Source organism: Lepisma saccharinum, chromosome 13 (genome assembly GCF_977018435.1).
Source record: "Lepisma saccharinum chromosome 13, izLepSacc3.1, whole genome shotgun sequence".
NCBI classification, from domain to species: Eukaryota; Metazoa; Arthropoda; class Insecta; order Zygentoma; family Lepismatidae; genus Lepisma; species Lepisma saccharinum.
The window spans coordinates 29,937,125-29,951,645 of record NC_139241.1 but is presented as its reverse complement, the minus strand read 5'-3'; the positions used below and the strand labels follow the sequence as shown (position 1 = coordinate 29,951,645).

The following is a 14,521-nucleotide window of genomic DNA, read 5'->3' as shown; positions in this document are numbered from 1 at the left end:
GAGTATTGCACTCCTATTATAATGACCAATATATACATCAGAATATAAAAATTCCTCTTAATTCCCAAAATACAGTTTCTTCACATAATATTGGTACATATCAAGAGAGACATGAATATTTTGTTTTGACGAAAACACAAAATGTGAAAAAACACATTGTAATGTTCATTTTTCATGTTTCTGAAAGGTGTGAGGTGCATTTTCCTACCCTATTTTGTCATGAAATGATGCAAAATGAAGTGCAAAATGTGAAATAAGACTTTTAAACACGAAATTTAGAGTTTATTTACCGACGAGACACTTTCTGAAGTCTGAATTATCCTGTGCAATTCATGGAAAATTGATTAATTGTGCTGTAAATATTTGAGAAGCAAAAATGGACCCCTTTATACAGGCATAAAATTAATACTTTGTAAGTACATAAATGTCTTATTAGAAGGAATATGTTTATTTTGTGTAATAAATGCATTTTTAAATAACACTTTTGATCTGATTTTTCACTGCTATTACACCGAAATTTCATTCTATTTACCGCTTTTAAACCCGAAATTGCCTGTTTTTGTACCGAAATTTTGCTTTTCTATTTACCAAAAAATATATGCTTTTAATAATCAATTGAAACTTCGAATTTTGCATAACGTACAGGATAATTAGGCTCAACGAGTATCGTGTGGTATTTGCATGGACCCCGCAAACAATCAAAATGCCAGAAAAGTATGGGTATCAGGATGGGTATGGGATCAGTCATAGTGTTTACAAACTTCCCGACTGTCCATGACCAATTTTCATTCCTAATCTGATCTCCCAGACCCTGAGAATTTGCGGTCACCATACACTTACCCATCCTCATCCATGATTGCATCCCAAACCAGCTTGATCGGATACGGCTGGATGTCTGTCACACTGAAATCACGGACCCTGATAGCTGGCGAAAGCATAGCACACTGGAGAGCACATCCTCTAGCAACGGCTTCATCCTGGTTTAAGGTTGTGCTGGTTGCCTTCCCAAAAATGTTCTCAATTCGACTCTTAATAGCAGGAGTACGACTAGAACCTCCAACGATCTCCACTGCATAGATTTCATCTGGCCTTAACCCTACAAAAACAAGGCAACATTAAAAAAGAAAGTATGTTAGGGCTGCAACAGCTTCAGCATATATTTAAATGAATTCACACACCAGAATTCATTACATTTCAAAATAAGTACAAACTGTTAGATTCTTCCTCCATTTTACAAATGTTACAAGCAGTTAAACATGTTTCTTCATGTAACGTTTTCGAAAAATATACACTCCCTTCATCAAACATTTACTTGACTGTTACTGATCAGTGTAGTGTGAGTACTGTGCTGTTCTCCTGGGAGGAAAGCTACAAGATGTGTTTGCTGAGATTTCAAACCTCATACACTCGCTCGATCACTCTCTCTAACATACACATACGTAACTGATATTTTTACAGATCCAATAATCTATAAATAACCTGTGATTTAGTGCAATCCATTCTTATAGATTTAAGCACATGCAGTAATTATGTGATCCAGTTTTGTAAATATAGAAATTCCCAATTTTTCTTTCCAAGATGGTCTCATAAATAAAGGAAGAAAGTGAATAAACCATTTATGTTCTTCAAAGAATATTTGCAATTTTATATTTGCAAAATATCGGTTATAGGTAAAAATTTCATACCAGTCCATAAGCATGCATACATGCTTTGTATATTCATCAGTGGGCACCATAATTTTTTATATGACTGCTGCTGTGGTACACTGTTATAAAAACTTTCAACTTTTCCACTGTCTGGTAGTCTCTCATATTTCTTTCTCATTTTTTTATTCTAGCAATTCTTTCCTTCACTCTGTGTGTGTTGGGGAGGGTGGCAGGGGGTTAGTGTTTAGGCTTAGGACAGAATCAAATTGTTACGTTTTGAAGTAAAAGTTGTGCACAAATGCTAATTACGAGGGCCATTTTTTTTTTTAACCTCTGATGGACCGTAAAAAAAGACAAGTGTAAGTAACAAAATTAATTTATTACCAAAAGTTATGTACATACCTGGTTACTTTTCAAAATAATCTCGGTGAAGATTCAGGCATTTGTCATATCGTGGGACCAGCTTTCTGATACCCTCTGCGAAGAATGTTGCCGGCAGTGATGAGAGATGGGCCTGAAACGTTGTTTTGAAGCTCCTCTGACAATAAACAGCTGCATTGATCGTAGTCCCCGGTTCCTTAAACTCAACACACCTTTGTGGTCCCAAAAAACGGTAGCCATAACCTTCCAGTTGTTGAAGGTTTGTTTGGAGAATTTGAGTGCATCCATTGTTTTGACTGTTGTTTTGTTTCTGGGGTGACGTAATGAATCCAGGTCTCATCTCCAGTAACAACTGTTTTCAAGAAACCTTCAGCCTCATCTCGCATCACTGGTAGCAACGTTCTTCGCAGAGGGTATCGGAAAGCTCGTCCCACGATATGACAAATGCCTGAATCTTCAAGGTGATTATTTCGAAAAGTAACCAGGTATGTACATAACTTTTGGTAATAAATTCCTTTTGTTACTTACACTTGTCTTTTTTTTATGGTCCATCAGAGGTTAAAAAAAAAAATGGCCCTCATAGAACCCTTCAGCATTGGATACATTTCTTCTTGGGAGTACAAAATGAGATTTCTGCTGATCAGTTACAGTCATTATCATTCAGCTACAAAGAGGCTGTAGATATGCTATACATAATTTGCTAATTCAGTATCTATGCTGTGTCATGAATGGCCGCGGTGGCTCAGTCGGTAACGTGTCTGACTACCATGCTAAAGGTCCCGGGTTCGATCCCCGGCCGGTTCAAATCCGGGAACTTTCCTAAGGTTGGAAGCGGTCCCGGCGTCCACCCAGTGTCGAATAACATGGGTACCTGGGGAAACCTGGGGGGTAAAGGCGGTCAGGGGCATGGTGCTGATCACATCACCCCCACTCACGACCGGATCAAGAAAGTGTGGGGCGTTACCCCCACACCCCCTATACGCCTTCATGGCGTGGTGCTATGCACAGGGGAACACTTTACTTTTTTTTTTTATGCTGTGTCATGAACTTCTGCACTCTACGAACATACTAGGAAAGAAGAAATCCAATTTGACAAAGGCACAACAAAAGAAAATGTATTACCTACGTGAAGTTTCATGCTACCATGTTGCACAATTCAATAGTTATTTCCGATTAATTTCGAAGGCTCACTGCCTTCATTCACTAAGGGTACGGCATCTGGAGCGTACTTAAACCAGGTTTACTGCATCCATCATGAAAACAAAAGTTGTTGTTTGGTTCTATTCTGGATGCTGAGACAAACAGAGAGCAACCTCCCCTCACACAACAGCTCTGCATGGAATGGGAAAAGAAGTTTTTTTTCAGCACCCATAAATCTGTGATCAATTGTGAGCAGCATAAATAACAAGGCACCTAATATGTGTTTTCGGAAAGGATCCACAAAGGGAGTTTGAATAGTGTACCAGTCCAGCCCTGAGTGCATTTGCACAAAACCAACCATCAACAGCTAATTATACACTCCTGAAAGGGTTCATGAGTACTGCAAATAACTGATTATTTGTCTGTCAACAAATCGATGAGCATGTATCAACGACAAGTATTTTACACACATAACAGAAAATGAAATACTTACGTGAATCTTCTAGACACTTCCTCAAAGTTCTTTCCACTCTTTGGAACAGATGTTCACAGAGTTGCTCCATTTGTTCCCTGTGAAAATAAATATCAATTTTTATTATTAAGGGCACCCACATTACATAGAAAGTACCTCCAATCCATATTTTATGAAAATGATCCACTGTTATTACATCAGTCATGGATCAAACAAGTACTGGTAATGAATTAAATATGGAAATCACAAAAGGGTGTGCAATTTCTGATTCATAATGTCTCACATGCTGTCTGAATGAAAAAATATCTCTAATATTGCACCACTTTCCTGCCATCCTTGGTTAATCATGATAGGAATGGGTGAAGATTACATTAGGGCAAACTTGTAACTTTCAGTTACAGACAATAAAAATAGTCTACTTTGAACCTCGCAACTGGCTAGCAAATCCCCTTGCACCACCACTGATTGTGTTTGATGTGACTGCCACGGGCCCGAACGATCACCCGGCAGAGTAGTCTCCACTGTAGCAAACTCCTGCGCAGAATGGGAAGGGAAATGTCTCGCCATACCCCTTTGGCAACTTTCCCAAGACCCTGCAAGGTACGGGGACGGCGTCGAGCAAGTGCCTGTTTGAGAAGTCCAAACCCACAGTAGTCCATTGGTGAGGCATCCGGGGATTTCACAGGGATGGACGAAAATGAGATCACTCGAATTCCTGTCGCTTCTGCCTTCCTTGCATAGAACGATTGGGATGCTCCAGTGGTATGGCTGGAAGCCTTGTCCATGTGGATCCATACATGTGTGGTATCGTCACCATACAGATGGAGGATGTGTGTCATACAGAGGGGCCATAACGTTCTCCTGGAAGTAAGCTGCGTTCACTTTGGTGTTGGAAGGCACTTTGACGAGTGGCAGCGTTCCCAGACTGAAATATCCGGCCACCATCAGAAATTCCTTGGAAAACTTTTCCTTACACTGCAGCACAAAGTCAGAACGGCTCTTCTGGTCTGTTGGCGATTCTGTCCAGGTTGAAAACAACCTATTCACTGTTAAAAAAAAAAAAGGAAGGTGCTCCTTTACCCCCCAGGTACCCATGTCATTCGATGCTGGGTGGGAACCGGGGCCGCTTCCAACATTAGAAAAGTTCCCGGATTTGAACCGGCCGGGGATTGAACCCAGGACCTTTAGCATGGTAGTCAGGCATGTTACTGACTGAGGCACCACGGCCACTTTAATTTAATTTGATGATGAAGAATCAAATATTCTCCAACATTCTTCATTCTACACACATTTTCTGTTTGATAATGTATTACTTGTTTCTAATTTTGTGGAATATGAAACGACTACACCATTTTGCATTTAGTAGGAAGACCTGTCTCAAATTTAACTACTCGCTGTTGGCTCCGAAGTGCTGTCGCCAAATTTATGAATTCAGGACATTGAATTTTTTCAGGGATGACAAATAAGAAGTTGCGAAATGTACACGGTTGTTTAACAGAAATACAATGCCAATTTTCAACTTGGAAAAAAGAAATCCACTTTCAGAAACAATTTTCACACTTATTTTCCTGTAGTTTACGGTTATTACAAGCATAAGAAAACAGTTTTTTCTTTAGTTTACGGTTATTACAAGCATAAGAAAACAGTTTTTTCTTTGTGACGTTTCAGGAGAACACACGCTCCTTTCATCAGACATTTATTTTCATTTTGACTAAAGATACAGTTATATATATTATGCTTGTAATAACCGTAAACTACAGGAAAATAATTCTATCATGCAAACAATGCGTACATACAAGAAAAACTAATTTTCACACTTATTACAGGGAACAAACATATGAAATTTAAAATGAAAAAGAAAAATAGCTAACACATTTGTCATCCTTCGGGAAGAACAGTGCAACATAATACGAGGGTGGTTTGAAGAGTTCTCGGAATCACCACCAGATGTCAGTGCTAGGACAACGAGGTTCCCGCATAGTAATAGGCCATCCTTTATTAATAAACACGTGGCGCGTCAGTGATCTGGGTAGAGATCTGTGGTGCGGACGTCACTTTGTAGTTGTTCCCGTGCAGTGCTTTGTGAAGATGGAAAAAATCGAGATTCGAGCAGTGATTAAGTACTTCGTAAAGGAAATTCATGCCGATTTTCTGAACACACTGGGGGACTCTGCTCCTTCATATTCAACTGTTGCAAAGTGGACAAACAAGTTTAAATTTGGTCGGGACAGCTTAGAAGATGATCCACGTAGTGGTCGCCCAAAATGTGCTACTACCCCAGAAATTATTGAAAAAGTGCATAAATCGGTCATGGAGGATCGCCGACTGAAAGTGCGTGAAATTGCTGAAGCTATAGGAATGTCATCCGAACGGGCTTATCACATTTTAACAGTTGAATTGGATATGAGAAAATTATCTGCAAGATGGGTGCCGCGACTTTTAACACAGGACCATAAACGCATCAGAGTGGACATTTCTGAACAATGTTTGACTCGTTTTAAGAGAAACCAAACAGATTTTTTGTGCCGGTTTGTGACGACAGATGAAACGTGGGTCCACTACTATACCCCAGAGACAAAACAACAGTCAAAGCAGTGGAAACATGTTGATTCACCACCACCAAAGAAAGCAAAGGCAATACGGTCGGCTGGAAAGGTAATGGCGTCAGTGTTTTGGGATGCGAAAGGGATTCTGTTGATCGATTATCTTCCCACTGGTCAAACAATTACGGGACAATACTACGCTAATCTCCTTGACCAACTAAAGCATAAGCTACGGGAAAAGAGGCCAGGTTTGGCAAGAAAGAAAATCATCTTGCATCAGAACAATGCACGCCCTCACACAAGTGTCGTTGCCATGGCAAAAATTCATGAACTTGGTTACGAATTGTTGCCACTTCCACCTTATTCGCCTGATTTGGCTCCCTCAGACTTCCATCTTTTCCCCAAACTCAAAAGTTTCCTCGGTGGACGGAGATTCTCTTCAAAGGAAGAACTAATAGCCGAAGTTGACACGTATTTCACAGGCCTGGAGGAATCTAATTTTCGAGATGGGATCAAGGCATTGGAACATCGCTGGACCAAGTGCATTAGTGTACAGGGAGACTACATTGAAAAATAAAAAAAAATCACTGTTGTAAGTCGTTTCTTTCTATTCCATTCCGAGAAATTTTCAAACCACCGTCGTACAACAGTAAATATACCAAACCTATACAAATGTGACTTAAGATTGAAATTGTAAAAGTAACATTGTATATATTGGGTTCACCTAAATGTCTCTTTCATCATGTTCCTAATTTTGTGACTTTTCCAATTCAACTGTAAATCAATATGCAAAAAACACAAAAACTGAAAAACCAAACCAACTGCAACTTATACCCACCTCTTCATATCTGAATGGACATCTATATCATTCATAAAGCATTCGATGTTCATAGGTAGTTTGGTTGAGTTGGCAGACATCTGTTTCTTAAGCTTCTCCACTTCTGTTAGCAACCTAAGATAGGCACGGGAATTTGTTCGGGGATCAATTCTGTATTTGGTCACAAATTCATTGGAGAAGTGTTCAGCTAATATGCGATCTATGTCACGACCACCCATGTATGGATCAGAAGCACTGCTTAACATCTGGGGAAAAAAGAATTTGTAAAGTCCATGGAAGTTACACAAATATTCTGCCACATAATTAGGAGAAAATGAGCAAACACTTTTTCACCTCTGGTTGCATTTTACATAAACTTAAGACTTAAACCAATCATAGATTTATGTCATTTGCATACAGGCAAAAGGATATAATCTAAATTTAATATTATTCATCCTTTGGCCTATAAACCGATGGGGTTTTCCTAAATTAAATTTAAAGTGGAGTCAACAGCACATGAAGTGGAATTAGAGCTTTTAATTTAGTGCAGCAGTAATAAAGTAACATAACAGACATGTAGTTGTCATGTAAGAAAACCATACATGTAATTCAAGATGATGTATAAAACCAGTAATAGTATGGTTTGAAAAAGAAAGTATTCCAACTTCTAGGAAGATTGGCAATTTGTTTTTCTGAAATGTAGTGTGTACAATAAAATTACATTTCGGGGGTAGAAGAATACAGATTTGTATGATCTCAAAATATTAAACAAAGCAAATGGAAGACATCAATGTGTGGACACACACACACACAGATAAAAGTAGCAACCAATACTCTTAGCATCTGCCACAGGAGAAACTTGAAACTTTTAACAATTCAAAAGAATTCAGAGTATTTATAAATGTTATTCTACCGTGCGTTCATTTTGATCTTCAGCCGAGAGATCAGGAGAAGCGTGGCGGGCGGTGCTGATGGAGATGCCGACATTTGCTGCCTGTAATGCCCACTTATTTTTATGGACATATGCAGACATTTATATAAATATTGCAAAACGAGCACTAACCTGTGTTATAACATGCAAAAGTTCTTCTGCAATTCATCCAAGTTCTACCCTTATATACACAAATAAATACGCTTTAGAAACTATGTTAAGAGCCACAGATAATAAAACATTTTAATCATAGTTTTGACCAGTAACGTCCTGCTTAAGTTTATTTCCTTGAAAAAGTTTTGTGTCGATGGGGATCGTTTGGAGGTTTTGAATGTGCAACACTGTATCAAGATTACGCTGCAGATGAAACAGTTAAAAGTCAATGGTTTTTGTAAGCTTCCTTGCAATCCAAAATCTACGAGCTCGAGTTTTTTTTGTTTCTTCGCGACTAGATGAAGACAGAGCTGTGAACATAGTGGCGAGCAGATGTAAACCAAGAGCGTGTTAATTTCGTACTGTACGCAAGAGTGTTATTCTTGGTTACTTGCCGTTACTTGTTTGTGTTATTGCAATGTGTATGTGTGTTAAGTCAGCGAGACAATTGGAATACCAGCCGCAAGGTTCACGTTAGAACAAAGAATTTTTATGTATGACACTTACGTGAAAACAGACTCGTGTCGAGACGTGTGTAGGCAATTTGTACAGAAATTCCCAAGCGTTTCACCTCCACATAGAGATACGGTTAGACATCTTGTCCTTAAATTACGAGAAAATGGATCGTTAAATTTTAAAACACCTAAGCAAAAACGACGGATTCTAACCGAAGCAAAACTCGATGAAATTTGAGCAGCGTTAGAACGTTCTCCAAACAAACCACTATGCCGTGTTTCACAGGAGATGGGCGTGTCAAAATCATTAGCACATACAGCCACTAAGCTACTAAAATTAAAACCGTACTCTTATAACACAGGTTAGTGCTAGTCTTGCAATATTTATATAAATGTCTGAATATGTCCATAAAAATAAGCGGGCATTACAGGCCGCAAATGTCGGCATCTCCGTCAGCGCCACCCGCCACGCTTCTCCCGATCTCTCGGCTGAAGATCGAAATGAACGCACGGTATATATTTTGCACTGGAACTATACCATATCAATCTACCAGATTTGCTTAAAAATCTTCGTATCACATAATTTAATCCCAAAAGTAATTTCTACCCACAATGTTGCAAAAACAATGAAAATTGTGCATTTTGCATAATTTCTAGTATATTTAGATTCCAAGTGTCATGACCCCCAATTCCAGAAAGTTTCGGCTGGTATCTTATTAATTCCAAACAGTACTTTTTGATGCCAATACCAACATACTTCTGTAAAAAAGTTTGCTTTTCATGCCAAGTAGCATCAACATGACATAACAATGCACCCCTTCATACAACAGGTCCGGCAAATTGCATTACAGGAAGTCCGTAACAGAAACAGCTTGTTTTCACCTTCTTTGATTCACATTTTTAGATCAAACTAGACCTTTCCTTGGGGCTGGAAAGGTTGTAAGTAAGAAGACATGATAAAGGTTGACCAGTCATTTCCTGATCATCCACAGGAATGTTGCCATTGCCTCTATCACTATCTTGGATAAATTTTACATAGTTCTTATTCTTAAGTACAAAAGCAAATTACGACTATCATAGTTAATGTTGTGATATCACTGAATTGTTACCATCTTACATTAAAAAAAATATGTTAATTTAAACATATTTGTGGCATCTTATAGTTTGTGTGTACCGTAAAAATACATACTAGACACAGCACAACATAATATAATATAACCTTAGAATTTCACTAAATAGTTTCACCTCAAATATTCAAAAAATGCCATAATTATGCCAGAATTTACAGCTTTGTGTTATTGACTTAACTAAAGTTGTAAACTAAACCTACTACTTACGCATGAAAAAGACACTACTACATAAAAACTACTTATTAAGACTGAGTATTTAATTTTTTGCATTTATCTGTTGATTTCAGCTGGATTAAAAATTGTTACCTTTAGTTTTCCTTTATTAAATGCACAAGCAAATACTTGAAGTGAAGAATGGCCGCAGTCTACAAAGACAACATTTCTTGGTTTTTCTTCTGGGGCAGGGAGATCTTGTTTGTAAATGCCATAAGCTAGAGCAGTAGCCGTTGTCTCATTAAATAGCCTAAGTACATTCAAACCTGCAATGGCTGCTGCATCTAGAACAGCTTTCCGTTCCGAATTGGTATAAAATGATGGTACCTGCAACAAAAATATATTTCATAACAGGTGATGTAGAAGAATTACATGCACTAATATTTAGTTAAGATTAAAACAGGTTGAATAATTTATGGATAACTAACGACTCTGTAAAAAAAAAAAAAAGGTTCACTGAGAACCCATCTCCATTAGATGCAAGTTGCCATGTTCTAATTGTGCACTTCTATGGGAAAAATAGGGTTGACAGCTGCAAGAAGAACCGGTTCTGTGAAAACTGTCTGCTGCTGAAACATTAACATTTACTGAACAAGTAGTAACTGTTTACCGGCACGTGTATTCACCTCCACGTTGGTGGCTTCAGTCAAAGTGTCATTTCTTCCAAAGTACTCATGATATTTCAGTTCTTTCTTCATATTGTTCATTTGTGTATATATTTGAAAGTATGACATACTGAAATAACCAAGCAATATATTTATTCTTACTATAATTAACAAATGCAATTTGAAAATGTCAATTTTCACTGAATATTATGAGATAGAATCCATAAATGGCAATTGCTCTTCAATCACTGCATTTTGATGATATATTCTACTCTTATATGTAATAATGAAAACAAAACAACTTACGCAGAAATTTCAGCGAAAAATGCAGGCTCGACCAGGACTCGAATCTGCGTCTCTGGCATACCATGCCATTGCTCTAACACTGAGATACTGAGCTGGCCTGGCCTTGCCAGATTTTTCACTGCCTCTGTTTTACCTGTGTGGAATCGACGCCAGGCCAGCTTGGTAGTTCAGTGGTAGAGCACTAGCACAGTATACCAGAGACCCGGCTTCGAGCCTGTATTCTTCGCTGAAATTTCTATGTAGTACATCTCCTGTGTGTGCCTAATCTTGACAAAACAAACTTGTATACAACATGCCACAATTTGGGGTCCAGCAGGAAAAATCTCATGTCAAAATATTGTTTTTCAAAAATGTTGCATTTTGTTTTCCAAATTGGCAGATGGGCATTACATGTCCTCAAAGAGCAGTCTTTTGTCATGCTTCCCTCCAATTTGATCCATCCAGCGTCAATATGCTGACACTAGAAGAGATTTCATGTTTAAATTTGTCTTCTCGAGCTAATCTTGTCTACAGCTGGAAATGTTCTCTTTGATACAACATATATTACTCAATACTTCTTCACTTGTATAAAAAAAAATTAAGAAATGAATCGCTGCACTAAAACAGGATTCAAATCTTGGTGATTGTACAGGAATGTATTTCATTTATTCTTGTTTTGATTATTTAGTTTCGATATGAGAGTTTAATTATTTTTGTTATCAAGAGATAGCATTTGTGGTCCTAAGAATAAGCTGTTTGCACAGGCGCAAAGGAGCAGAGAGAACTGAGTGAGAGAGAAGCAACATGGCACGAATCGCGGTGACATGCAGCTGGACATTAACAAGGACAATCGTAGTCTGATGTGATCTAAAGTATTGCTTTTCAGTTATTCTCCAATGTACACATAGTGCTTTACAGGTAGAAAATAGATATCCTGAAGAACCAGCGTGTGCTTGTATGATTGTGTTTCCTCTAAGAATCAACGCAGATCCCTACAGTAATAATCACTCTTCCCCTTTTTTGCATGGAACAGTAAACATGGATGTTCAACAAAACCTTCATTGCTGTCAATGTGTGAAACAATAAGTCCCCCCTCCCTAGCCCTCCTACATCGGTTGATACAAACCAGCGTGAGGCCCTTCAATGAAAGCCTGGCAATGGTATTGCACGGTGGTATCCTCTTACGTTTTATTCAATGTATTTTCATTTTATTCTTATGTGTTGACCCAAGTCTCATCCAAATAATAAACATGTTTCTTCTCATGGCAATACCACAGAAGATTCTTGTGTCGCCAAACAAGAAATAATTGTTTCCCCCTTCAAAACTCGAACCCCAAATCATTAAACACCCAAGACACAGTTCATGCACACATTAATGGCACTTGACTGCAAGTTAAAATTCATTGTGATGATAATTCTCGTGCACCTTCTTCCGAATCAGTCACATGAAGAAATCATCCAAAACCACCTTTCTTGAATGGTAAGGGGCCTCTTATTGCCTGGTGTTTTCATAAATAAAAAAAACATCTTCATCGCATAAATGGAATGATACCTGTGAAGGTTGGAAATATATTCGTCACCTCATGCCCAGTTTTATTTTGATGTTGCTGTAAGGAGGATTATACATTTAAAACAACTCGCTTGACTTTGAAGAGCTTTTACCTTCTGATGATGCCTAAAATGAGCAAAAGCACACACTGAACAGGAGACCTCGATTCAGGCATTCTCACTGCTGTATAGCATGATTAGCAATGAATCACAATAAACGCAGGGTTAAAATAGTAGGGAGTGCAACATTGGTAGCACTGATTCCACATGCTCTGCGACTAGTTCCAGTCACCCTCAGTTGCTCGTGAGCTACATTGTTCTTTCCATGCAACATACCACCCATCTACTGTTCCAAGCTCGTCTGCTCAGTGATTGCAACTGATCAGGTCCATACCTGGTAATGTGAGTATTATTTTGTCTATATATTGCAAATAAAATAACTCGTTTTGTTGCAAGTGTACAGTTATGTCGGAATGCAACCCATCTCAGTGACACTACATTCTGTGTGCACGTTTGGGTCTCGATATGTGAAAAGTTGCTGCAAACAGTGTAAAATAACAAACTTAAGATAATATAGAAATTAAATTATAATATGTACACTCCTCACAAAAAGTTTGGAATATTGTTATATTAGGCACAACAAATTTGGAATATTGTTATATTAGGCAATAGGTGAAAGGCACAGTGGCATATGTCGGCAAAAACACAAGAACATCCAGCCGACAGACAGATACTGTGTGTTGTTGCATTCGAAGGCTGTGCCTATCACCTAATGCCTAATGTAACAATATTACAAACTTTTTGTGAGGAGGGTATAATACATTGAGACATCTACACTCAGAAGCACGAAAAATGCAACACTTGTGAAAACACAAAAACTTTCGAAAATTGCCTTCTTTTAACCACGATGAAGCCTTAGTATGTAACTTCCTATGCATTTACAAATGTCAGGAGTATGTTCTGTAGAAGTTGGAAAAAAATAACAAGTATCAGAGTGGATTACAACCGTGTAGGGTGTGGTTTATGACACTTTGCTGTTTCCTGTTTCAGATGGCTCTACCCTCAGATGGTTACAGCTGTTAATGAACGGGTCGTCAAGACAATTGAACATTTACCGACATTATCCTTTGTTATAGAAAAGGCTTTGTGAGGCCTATCACTTAGGCGTGAAGTGGATTTAGTGCAGAAAAAATGCCTCTAAGCTCTGAGGATGCCGCCAGAGCTGTTGCATTGGTGCAAGATGGGCACACCATGCGTTATGTTGCTAGGATGTTACGTACAGCAGCCTCAACAATTTCTCAAACATTACAAAGGTACAGGGAACTTTGAACATGAGCACAAAGGCCTGTTCCAGTCGTTTCAGATCAACATCTGCAAGGGATGACCAGTTCTTGTGGCTTCAAAATTTACGTGATTGCCACACTACTGCTACTGAAGTAAGGAATCTGCTTCAGCAAGTTTGAGGAACCAACATTAGTGTGAGAACAGTAAGGAGAAGGTTGAATGATGCCAATGTCTTCGCTAGGAGACCTGCCACAGACCCTGAACTCACCAGTCAACATCGGGTGGAGCGCCTGCGTATTGCACAGCAACACCAGGAATGGAGCACAGTACTGTTTACAGATGAGTCAAGATTCAGCTTGAGATCCCCTGATGGCAGAGAAAGGGTATGGAGAAGGACTGGAGAACAGTATTCCCCTTGCACACCGTCTTCCAGAAGATCATTTCAAAGGAGGTTCTATGATGGAGTGGGCAGGGATAAATGTGGATGCCCGTACAAAATTGGTTTTCGTGATGAATGGCACCCTCAATGCTCATCGCTACATTGCAGAAATCCTGGGAGAGCATGTTAGTGTTATTGTCTTTGCGCCTTTTGTTGGGACGATTTTCTTCTGATGCATGATAATGCATGCCCCCTTGTGGCACAGTGTGTCCGGCAATACCTAAATGAAGTAGGCATTCAGCGAATGGAATGGCCAGTTCGGAGCCCTGACATGAATCCTATTGAACATAGGGAGACGTGTCTGCCAACGTGTACCCAACACTGCAAGAACTGCGTGACGTTCTGCAAGAGAAATGGGATAACATTCCTCTGGAAACCATTGAGGGTCTGATCAGGAGTATGCCAGAGGGGATGCAGGCAGTAATCCATGCCAGAGATGGCAATATGTGCTTTTGATTATCAATTTGTGAACATTGCAA

General features: G+C 38.9%; 1 protein-coding gene across 1 annotated transcript in view; it reads right to left on the bottom strand.

Annotated features, from left to right (window-relative positions):
* The window catches only part of Hsp110 (heat shock protein 70Cb), a 154,988-nt gene that overhangs the window by 28,497 nt on the left and 111,970 nt on the right, over positions 1 to 14,521 (bottom strand). The window contains exons 4-7 of the mRNA XM_083134000.1: positions 9,975 to 10,208; positions 7,021 to 7,265; positions 3,661 to 3,737; positions 841 to 1,096 (exon numbers count right to left, since the gene is read on the bottom strand). Of these exons, the coding sequence (XP_082990126.1) occupies positions 841 to 1,096; positions 3,661 to 3,737; positions 7,021 to 7,265; positions 9,975 to 10,208 (812 nt within the window). The remainder of the gene's footprint in view (positions 1 to 840; positions 1,097 to 3,660; positions 3,738 to 7,020; positions 7,266 to 9,974; positions 10,209 to 14,521) is intronic.